The following is an 11,031-nucleotide window of genomic DNA, read 5'->3' as shown; positions in this document are numbered from 1 at the left end:
TAGGAAGAGGGTCTGGGAGTAGAACGCAGTCTGCAAGTTCTATCGTATGAAAACCTGGGGGCAAATAATAAAGACACTTTAAAACTCCCAAACCCAGACCAGTTAATGCTATGACTGGAATGCTACCTTTTACTGGCTTAAATTTACGACACAGCCAGATTAAGTCTAAATGAAAAAGTATTCAGCAACTTCTCAAAGATACACAACCTGTCCCAAACCTAAGATCTCATGTGGAAGTCCTCCTCTGACTGCCCCGGCTTACGAAAGCGAGGTGGGTAATGACTGGGATGAAAGCCTTTTCAGTGGAGGACCCAGTTATGGAATACCCTCCCCAGGCAGGTTCAGAAAGCGCCAACTCTTTTATAATTTAAATGCCAAATTAAGACTTTTTATTTCTCCGAAGTTTTTCATAGATGATCTATGGCAGCTGTTTTTGTTGTTGTTTGATTTTATCATGATCACAGACTGCTTTTCCTTGCCGCGGCTTCAATTGTTTTATTCTTTAAATGAAGGGTTTCTTGCAAACGGCTTTGATGCTTGGAAGGTGTAGCCCATTTAAGACTTTAAATACTACTTGCTTCCCCATGGCACTGGTTTGAATTTTGTTCTGCCTTTTGTGTTTTGATTTCACCACTCCTATGGAAGTTATTTCGATACTGCCTGGTCTTGTATTTCCACTCTTTCTATGTAAATTGCTAGACTCATCTACGCAGTTTCATTGCCCAGCTACACCTAGAGAAGGAGAACAGAAGCTAGCAGGAGCAACATTCCTGGCAGCTTCTCAGATTTTTCTTAAGTCAATTTCCTGATCCTCAGCCATATCCCCCCCAAGCAAAAGGTGGTACTTAAACAGAAGTAGCATTTGCTTTTTCTGAAAAGGCATTCATAAATTTTAATTATTATTTTTTATTTGTTATTCCAGTAGCTTTTCATGCAATCTTAGATTACTCCATCCGCAACCTCCACTACGCTTTCCACCCTATTCTGAGCACATATATATTTTTAAAATCCCAGGAAGTACAGGAAGTTCAGATGTTCTCACTACTTTATTCCACTTTTAAACTTTTATCCAGTTCCATATTTTCTTATAATGCAGGTAGGGATGCGGGTGGCGCTGTGGTCTAAACCACTGAGCCCCTTGGGCTTGCCGATCAGAAGACTGGTGGTTCGAATCCCTGCGACGGGGTGAACTCCCATTGCTCCGTCCCAGCTCCTGCCAACTTAGCAGTTCGAAAGCAGACCAGTACAAGTAGATAAAAGGGACCCAGGTGGCGCTGTGGTTAAACCACTGAGCCTAGGGCTTGCTGATCAGAAGGTCGGCGGTTCGAATCCCTGTGACGGGGTGAGCTCCCGTTGCTTGGTCCCAGCTCCTGCCGACCTAGCAGTTCGAAAGCACGTCAAAATGCAAGTAGATAAATAGGAACCGCTACAGCGGGAAGGTAAACGGCGTTTCCATGTGTTGCTCTGGTTTGCCAGAAGCGGCTTTGTCATGCTGGCCACATGACCTGGAAGCTATACGCCGGCTCCCTCGGCCAATAATGCGAGATGAGCGCCGCAACCCCAGAGTCGGTCATGACTGGACCTAATGGTCAGGGGTCCCTTTACCTTTACAAGTAGATAAATAGGTACCGCTGCGGCGGGAAAGTAAACGGTCTTTCCATATGCTTTGGCTTTCAACACGGTGTCCCGTTGCGCCAGCAGCAGTTTAGTCATGCTGGCTACATGACCCGGAAAGCTGTCTGTGGACAAACAGCAGCTGCCTCGACCTGAAAGGGAGATGAGTGCTACAACTCCATAGTCGCCTTTGACTGGACTTAACCATCCAGGGGTCCTTTACCTTTATATAATGCTGGTTCCTTTTTCTTTCTCTGTGGCATTCCAAGTGTAACTAGGAATGCAACCAAATTTACAGCTATAGAAATTTACAGCTATACATCATCCTACAACTTTGCCCAATTTATTAAAAAGTCTTCAAGCAACAGAAGCAGAACGACCAGTCAAGATACCAACCATATTAAAGAATCTCCAAAATAACCTGACTTGAAAACAGATTCCCAAGCTAGGCAAGATGATGGATACTGTATTTCTATAACCAAAGTACAGTAATTGACTGAATGGCCCATCATAGTTCAGTTGGTTAGACTGTGGTGCTGATAATGCCAAGGTTGCAGGTTCAATCCCTGTATGGGCTAGCTGTATATTCCTGCATTACAGCGGATTGGATCCTCAGGGTCCCTTCCAACTCTACAATTCTGTGATTCTGTGAACAGAACACAGACCCTCTAAGCGTCCCTATTTTCCAGGCACAGTTCCAGATTTACAGAAGCTGTCCCAGTTTCTGATTTGATCCCAGAATGCCCGTTTCCTTAGGATGTCCCTATTTTCATCAGAGAAATGTTGGAGGGTGAAGAGTTACTATTGGACCCCTGAGCCATTGGAAGGCAGCCAGTGTGGTGTAGTGGTTAAGAGCGGTAGACTCGTAATCTGGTGAACCGGGTTCGCTTCCCCACTCCTCCACATGCAGCTGCTGGGTGACCTTGGGCTAGTTACACTTCTCTGAAGTCTCTCAGCCCCACTCACCTCACAGTGTGTTTGTTGTGGAGGAGGAAGGGAACGTTGAGACTCCTTCGGGTAGTGATAAAGCGGGATATCAAATCCAAACTCCTCCTCCTCCTCCTCTTCTTCTTCTCTTTATAGGGAAGTTTTTAAATAATTTTTTTACTGTTTATACCAGCCACTCTGGGCAGTTTCTGACATATATAAAAACATAATAAAGCATTAAACATTCATGATTTAATGATGTTGTATTGGGCTTTTACCCGTGTGTGTGTGTGTGTACACTATTTTTTTGTTTTTACCATTATTTTTTTACTATTTTTTGTTTTTTGTTTTCACTATTTTTTTTGTTTTTATATATTTGTTTTATATATCAACCACTCTGGGCAGCTTCTAACACACATAAAAACACATTAAAACTTTCATGATTTAATGATGTATTGGGTTTTTACGTGTGTAAAAACCCAATACATCATTACCGGTACATCATATATATTTAAATTATATATAATTTATATAAATTATATATAATTTATATATTATTTATACTATTTTTTATTTTTACCATTTTTTACTATTTTTTTTGTTTCTAAACAGCATATTTGCTATACAGTATATACAATATATGCCACTCTGGACAGCTTCTAACATCTATAAAAACATGTTAAAACATTCATTAATGACGTGTATTAGGGTTTTTTTTTACATTTTACGGTATATATGCTGGAAGTCGCCCAGAGTGTCTGAGCCAACCTGGTCAGATAGGCGGGGTAAATAACAATAACAGTTACAGTAGCCTAACGATGATGATGATGATGGAATGGGACGTCCCTATTTTCACCGGAGAAATGTTGGGAGGGCGTGTAACACACCAAAACCCGAAAGGAACACGAGAGAGCGAGATCTACCGGATTCCAAAAGACACGAAAGGAATACGAGAGAGATCTCTTCCTTTGCTGCGCGCCGGCCCTCGGAACCTGCCCCTTCTGCCTCCCACTTCCCCGTTTCCCACGTGACAGCGAGAACGCCTCACCTTAGAGGGGCAGCAGAGAGGCGCCTGGTCACGTGGGGCACCGGAGCCCAGCCTCTCTGTGGGCAGAGGCCGGGTGCAGGAGGGAGGGGGAGCGAGTGCCTCAGCTGCCGCCGCTGCTTCCTCCGCCGCCACGCCTAGCGAAGCCCGAGATTGGCGGTTGCCGAGAGCAGGAGGACGACGAGGGTGGCGGCGACGGCTGGCCAAGCCGGGCCGCGGCTGCTGCGGCGGCGCTGTGAGCTCGGCTGAGGGGCGGTCGGGCGGGGGAGGCGCCGCGTCGGCTTGGCGGAGGCGAGCGCGAGTGCGCAAGCGAGGAGCAGCCGTCTTCCCCTCCGCCGCCGCCGCCGCCGCCTTCAGCGCGAGCGACGCGGCCCAACGTCCGCTCGCTCTTCCTCGGCCGCAAAAAGAGCCTCAGCGCCCTCCGTCAGGATGTCCCGCTCGGTGCTGCAGCCCAGCCAGCAGAAGCTGGCCGAGAAGCTGACCATCCTCAACGACCGCGGCATCGGCATGCTCACCCGCCTCTACAACATCAAGAAGGTGCGCGGGCCCGGCTGCGGGGATGGGGAGGAAATGGCCGGGGATGCGGGCGGGCGGGCGGGCGGCTGAGGGGAGGCTTCTGCTCCGGCCTAAACTGGCTCTCTCGCGCCTTTCCCGCCCGGCCGAGAGCGAGGGGGAGGAAAAAGGAGGCCGCCGTCGTAGTGGCATCTTAGTCAGCGAGGCCTTCTGGGTGTGGGGACTTGTTCGGCTGCGGGGCGGAGGCGCTTCCTTTGCGCCAAGGCCCTGTGGGGAGGAAGGAGGGGTTAAAAATGTGGGATCTGGGCCGCCGGATGCACCATCTGGTTTTATCCATCTGGTCTCTGTCCTCCCCACATACCCCCATGGAAAAGGAGGATGTATCGGGAAGGGGGAGGTGGTTTTTTGTGGGGAAGGACCTCCTCCTCTGCCCTCCCCCCCAAAAAAGAAATCTCGGTCAGGTCAATTTTTTTCGGTACCAACCTCTCTCCCCCCCCACCGGCGCGCCTTTTCAGAAAATGGGTTCAGAGGAGGGTCTCCGCCGCGTTCCCTGTCGAGTACTGTATGTGATTTAAAATGACTTGGGCGCACAAATCGAGGGAAGGTACCGGTAGTAGATGGAGCCTGTGTGTGAGTCATGCAACGAGAGAGAGAGAGAAAGGCAGGATTAACCTCTTCTTATACTGGCGATCCAAATAATGACAAAGCTGTGGGGCGGGGGAAATACGATTTGGACCCTTTCTCATTGGAAGCGAAACTGGATTTGGAACATTCATGTGGTTCCAGTGAACCCTTGTGCAGAAGGTTTAAATAGCAGGTGCTTTCTTTGGTTGGTTGGATTAGCCAAAAAATAAAAGGTACATTTTGGGAAGTTAATATATTGTTGACAGGCTCTGCTTCTGGTAGTTTTGGCACACTCTGTAAGCCATGGCCTGCACAAAATCAGTGCCCTGTTCTCCCCCCTGCCCCTCACAGAGTGCTTTAACAATCATGTAGTGTTGTGAGAGTTGTCAGTAGCAAAATATTAAGACAGAATGCTCAAAAATAACAATTGGTTGATTTTCTGGTCATGATTTCATCTGCTGCACCTGTACTATGAAAATTATAAAATATTTCTAAAATACTCATTTTTCTTAAGTGATGTTAAAAATTCCACCCCGGTCAAAGTTAGGCATATTATTGAAAATTAAGTCCCAGTGAGTTTAACATGAATGTTCCTAGGGTCACCACAAGGTTTGATTTTTAAAAAATGAGAATTCATTGTCAATTTTCTTGACACTGAATAGTGTTATTTTTATATATTATGTATTGCCAGGGTCTTTAAATTTTCAAGCTGCATAAAGCATACTCTGATTGATTTAAAGACTTCAACTCTACAGAAAGAGGGGTAGACAGAGATGGTGTTCTGTTTTCATGGGCAGCAAAAAACTTTTTGCATACTGTATTATTACATACTGCCCTTTGACTGCTGGAATTGCTGCAAGCAATTGGGACTAGGTGAACTTTATATTCTGCAAGTCACATATATTCTGAAGTACATAGGATTACTTAACACAGGTTATAGAATCTTAGAAACATATATTTGTAAAGTTGGAAGGGATCCCTTATGGTCATCTAGTCTATCCCCCTGCAATGCAGAAATTTCAGCTAAAGCATGACAGGTGGTCATCCAACTCTGCTTAAAAACCTTCAAGGAAGGGGACTCCCACCACCTTCCGAAAGAGTTCATTCCAATCAGCAAACAACTCTTACCAACAGAAAGTTCTTCCTGATGTTTAGTCAGAATTTACTTTCTTGTAATTTGAAGCTTTTGTTTGGGTCCTGCCCTCTGGAGTAGGAGAAAAAAAGCTTGCTCCATCTTCAAGTGACAGCCCTTTAGATATTTGAAGATGACTATTGTAATGGCTAAAAAGAAGACAGGATGTACAAGACTGAAGTCAGTGCATTCCGGATTTTTAAAAAGTTATATGGTGTTTAGTGTGCTTTTAGCGAAAATTAAAGGTGCCTTAATGAAAAGGTTTCTGCTAATGATACTTGGTTAGCATGGAAATGTTGCTCTGTAAGATTGTAAATAATAGCAACATGACAGGTTATCTGGCAAGTGAGAGTGCAGGAGACCAAACATGCAAACACTACAAAATATTCTCTCACTTTTTGCCTTCAATATACATGTACTCCATATCAAAGTCCCATTAACCATAGTGGTGCTTACTTCTCAGTAGAGATTTATTGGATTGGATTTAGTAACTATTGTAAGCTTATTTGTAAGGGAGTATCAGAGCGAGTGAACTTTTTTTTTTTAAAAAAAAAAAGCCTAATAGCAAAGCAGCTTGTATAGTATGTACTCAAAGCTCATATGTTTTTGTTCTAAATTGTTGTCTGTTGTTGAAATTTTGTACTATCTTATCTTTCTTCCTGTAGTGTAGACTCAAAGCCTGACTATTTTCTTTTTTTGAAAAATGAAAAAGGATACATGACTTAAAGGTGTCAACCCTGGTAGCATAGCATGACTTTGAATGTTTCTCCAATAACTTAATTATAACATTCAACAAAATTGCAGGTCCCTCATCTTGCCCCAGTGTCACAAAGTGTTGAGTAGAAAATAAGGGCCATCATAAACAGCTGACCTTGAAACTGTTCTTTTTATAGCAGATCAGAAATTCATTTTGTAGTTAATGCGGATTGCATTTTTGTATCTGAATTTTTATGAAATTGCTGTGGTAATGAAGGGTCAGTGTTTAAAACAGTGGCTTTCCAAGGGTCTTGCTAATGTGGTCTAGTAGTAGGTGGAGCAAAAAGAATGGCATTCATGGGATTCTGAATAGTGCAGTCTTGCTATTTCTCATGCTGTCGCAAAGCCCTTTTTTTAGTTTTTCTATATTTACTATATAGTTATAGAGATACAGTTATGCTTACACAGCTGATAGTTTTGTTTACAACCCCCCCAAGCACCGAATGCCTATTTAATTATATTTCACTTAAAAATCATTTCAGCTTTTAAGCAAAGGTGCCATCCCCTAAATCTCCATGTGTCTTGGAGGCCTATAACCATGTTCAGTCAGTGTGGCATATGTAATATATGGTAACTATGCCAGGTTGATGGAAAAGTTGTGATTTTCTCGTGCATGGGTTTTCACTCAGTTTGTCCATTAATATTACATTCTGGAGTAGTGAGATCCAGATCTCAAACAAGCTTACACCAGAGCAGGGGTGGTCAACTCCCAAGAGACTGCGATCTACTTACAGAGTTAAAAACTGGCAGTGATCTACCCGCTTTTTAGGCATTCAGATCAAAGTTGTTGCTGAGCTTTTTTTAGGGAGAAGGGAAGCCCTGTTTTTGGGGGGTGCAGGGCAAAAAAATGAGCTTTTTTAAGGGAGCCAAAGTGGTTGAGCTTCCCTGGGGGGGGGGGGAGACAGTGATCTACCACAGACGTCCAGTAATCTACCGGTAGATCACGATCTACCTGTTGGATGTGCTTGCACTAGAGTCTTCCGCTATCTTGCAAAAGCCCTCTGAAAGCAAGGAGATAACTTTTCTAAGTACAGTCATATACCTCGGGTTGCGAACGCTGCGGGTTGCTCGTTTTTGGGTTGTGGACCGCACCGAACCCGAAAGTACTGGAACGGGTTACTTCTGGGTTTCGGCGTTCGTGCCTGCGCAAAACCACAAAATGACGTCATGCACAGAAGTGCCAAATCGCGTCATGCGCGTGCACAGATGCGCCACTGCGGGTTGTGAACGCGCCTCCCGCACAGATTACGTTCGCAACCCGAGGTATGACTGTATCTTTTCTTCTTGCCACACAGCTAGATTACTGCAAGAGGAAAGGATGTATCTCCACTACCACTGAGTATTTTTGTTTTGTAGGGGTTTTTTAACAAGAAAGGTTTACTGTGCAATATGTGGTATTGCGGTTAGATAAATTGGTTAAGATTTTTTCTTCATTTAGAAAAGAGAAAGTAATTGCTGCTGAGAGTTGGCCTGTTGTGGCTAAAGTTAACTTTTGAAACCCCATTGATTTTTCAGAGTTTCTGCTCCCTATTGTATAATTTTAAAAATGGACTGAATTATTATTTTTAATTCACACCTAATTTATATGTGTATATTATTACCTCTCCTGACCTAAAATGAAACTCTTCCCCACCCAGCCCATTCAATTCCTGCCTCAAGTTGTTAATTTTATTCTAACTAGAGCAGGGGTGTCAAACTCAAATTCATCGGGGGCCACATCAGTAGTTTGGTCACCGTCAAAGGGCCGGTTGTATCTGTAGGACTATGTGTCCACTCTTTATTATCATAAATTATTGTCACTGCATTCAATTATTACTGTTTTTTGTAAAAATGTAAGTAATAACTAGCTCTGAAAGCAGAAACATAGTCAGAATAATGGCAAGTAGATATTCAAATGTACAATTATTGTACAATTTATTGAAAAATGATTTTTGGTAACTGCACTGGGTGGTGGAGGCTCGCTAGGGTTTCATGCAGGACCTTTGCAGAGCTACTAGTACCTGGAGATGCTGGGGTCCTTCTGCATGCAGGACAGATGTTCTGCCAGTGAGCCACCACCCTTCACCAAAGGGACTGGCTGAGGTTGACTCACTGGAGCTGCTCTCCTGGTTCCAGGGTTTAAGGGCCAGAAGTATAAAGCAGCATCCTATGTTTCTGAGGAGAGGGAGAGGGAGAGGGAGGGGAGGGAGGAAGGAAGGAAGGAAGGAAGGAAGGAAGGAAGGAAGGAAGAAAAGAGGGAGTGGGAGGGAGAGAGGAAGGAAGGAAAGAGGGGAGAGAAAGAAGAGTAGGAAATAAGGAAGGGAATAAAGAAGGAAAGAAAAAGAAAGAGGGAGAGAAGACGGAAAGGGAGAAAGAAGGAAGGAAGTAGAGGGAAAGAAAGAATAAGAATGAGGGAGAGGAAGAAAGATGGGAAGGACGGAAGGACGAAAGGAAGGAAGGAAGGAAGGAAGAAAAGAGGGAGCAGGAGGGAGAGAGGAAGGAAAGAGGGGAGAGAAAGAAGAGTAGGAAAGAAGGAATAAAGAAGGAAAGAAAAAGAAAGAGGGAGAGAAGTCAGAGATAAAGAAGGAAGGAAGGAGAGGGAAAGAAAGAATAAGAACGAGAGAGAGGAAGAAAGAAAGGGAAGGGGGGGTCGCCGCCTTGATTCAGCGCCAGAAAAGAGCACGAAGGGACCCAGGGGCAAAAAGCATTTCCCGTGCAGCGTGAGGCAGCGGGTGTCCGTTTTAGGAGAAGTGCGTAAAGCCTCAGAGTTGCACGTTCGTGAGGCTGAGCCGCTGCTGAGCTCACGTTCAGGAGGCAAGAGGAGGAGGAGGCAGCGGCTTGCCAGGTCGGTGCCCGGCAGCACCGTGTGGAGAGTCCCGAGCCTCTGGGACGCAGCAGTGCTTTGTAACACTTTGAATCCTCCTCCTCCTCCATGCGGCGCTGCTGGGTGCTTTGTCTGTGCTTCAGCAGCAGCAGCAGCAGCAGCAGCCGTTTCCAGGCGCCGAGCCATGGCTCGGGACTCTCCGTGCGGCGCTGCCGGGCGCTGACTCGGCAAGCTGCCTCCTCCTTCTGCTGTGGCTCGGGGCACTCCACGCAGCGCTGCTCCGGCCGCCTTTCTACCCCCCCCCCGGCCCCAGCTGTTTGTCGGCGCTTTGTCGGCGTGGCGCTTCAGCAGCAAGGTCCCGCTGCTGGGTCCCGCTGGCTGGGGCGCTCGGCGGGCCACATGACGAGGTCTGGCGGGCCGGATTTGGCCCCCGGGCCTTGTGTTTGACACCCGTGAACTAGAGCAATAGGGTTTGGGAATGTGCTAGCTGCAATAGCTCAGGCTCACAGTCTTTTTGTTTAATGTGATCTTTGTACCCAAGAAGAGTTAATTTATCTGTATTTTCAGGGCAATATAAAGTACAGTGTTGATGAAATAAAACCACCTATTTTATGTTAACACTGTTCACTTAAAAAACAGCAACAGCAAGAATACTCATGAAAACTCTCTAAGGCACTGGCTTGTGATAGCTTTTAAATCAACCTTATTTGAAAAGAGGGAGATGCTATGCCTTTCTCTGGATTATCATCCAGGGCTTTATAAACCATGGTTTACACAAGCTGTGGCTGTGCGCTTCTCCCTTGCTTCTCCTTTCCCACTGTTGCACAACAGCCAAGTTCATTATTTCTTCTGAAATAGAACTCTTGGCTAATGTCAGTTACCAAGCTAGGTGAATGAAACAGGGTCACATTCTGCTTTATTAACAGATATGAACAGAGCAATCCGAACAGGCAGCTATGTCATAGAACAGAAAAGATAGCATAGTTACCAGTAAGCTTCATTCTAACTGTTTTTTTACTAGAATGGCAGGGATTCTTTTGGGTGGAAGAGCAGTATAAACCCTCATTTTCTGCCTGCCCATTGGCTCCTAGAGGGTAAATTCAGTTGCACCACCAAAAATGCAGGTGTAAGTTTAACCAAGCTCTGTGGGCAGGACCAGTGAATGAAGGGAATTAATAACATGCAGTATGACTTTGTTTTAAATTTCTCCCTGCCTCTGATACAAACATACCCACTCTTGACAATGTATTCTCCCCCCCTCGCCACACTGGCACAATTTACACCAGCAGAGCTTTGCCTCGGATACACCCAGCTGAGTTATTTCGGTGTTTTAAAGCTAGCTCAACCAGGGCGCAGGGAAATATGGCGTACAGTATTCTAACTTCCCCAGTCATATCAAGGTGTTAGGTTTGCATCTGGTTCAGACAAAATGAGAAATACTGGCTTTTTTTCAGCCTGCTGGAAAGGGTTCTTCACCACTGCTCTAAACAGTGATTTGGGGTGATTTTTTTCTCAATGCTTTTTTTCCCTTGGAGAATTTTCCATTTCATAATTTCATTAGTAGCAAAGAATAGGTACCAATTGCAAATATTAAACAAGCATGGCAGTTCTAAAAAA

At 45.1% G+C, this 11,031-nt stretch overlaps 1 protein-coding gene across 4 annotated transcripts in view; it reads left to right on the top strand.

Annotated features, from left to right (window-relative positions):
- The first annotated feature begins 3,570 nt into the window (after positions 1 to 3,570).
- Positions 3,571 to 11,031, top strand: part of NCKAP1 (NCK associated protein 1) — a 48,240-nt gene continuing 40,779 nt past the window's right edge. For 2 of the 4 annotated variants that reach the window (XM_035133589.3, XM_035133571.3), the window contains exon 1: positions 3,661 to 4,123. In XM_035133589.3, coding sequence (XP_034989480.2) covers positions 4,016 to 4,123 — 108 coding nt within the window. In that variant the 5' untranslated portion in view covers positions 3,661 to 4,015. Of the gene's footprint in view, positions 4,124 to 11,031 lie in introns of all 4 variants that reach the window. The other 2 variants (XM_035133580.3, XM_035133562.3) reach the window with 2 other exon arrangements.

Source organism: Zootoca vivipara, chromosome 1, assembly GCF_965207765.1.
Source record: "Zootoca vivipara chromosome 1, rZooViv2.hap1.1, whole genome shotgun sequence".
NCBI classification, from domain to species: Eukaryota; Metazoa; Chordata; class Lepidosauria; order Squamata; family Lacertidae; genus Zootoca; species Zootoca vivipara.
The sequence above is the reverse complement of the archived record's forward strand: the minus strand, read 5'-3'. Positions and strand labels throughout refer to the sequence as shown.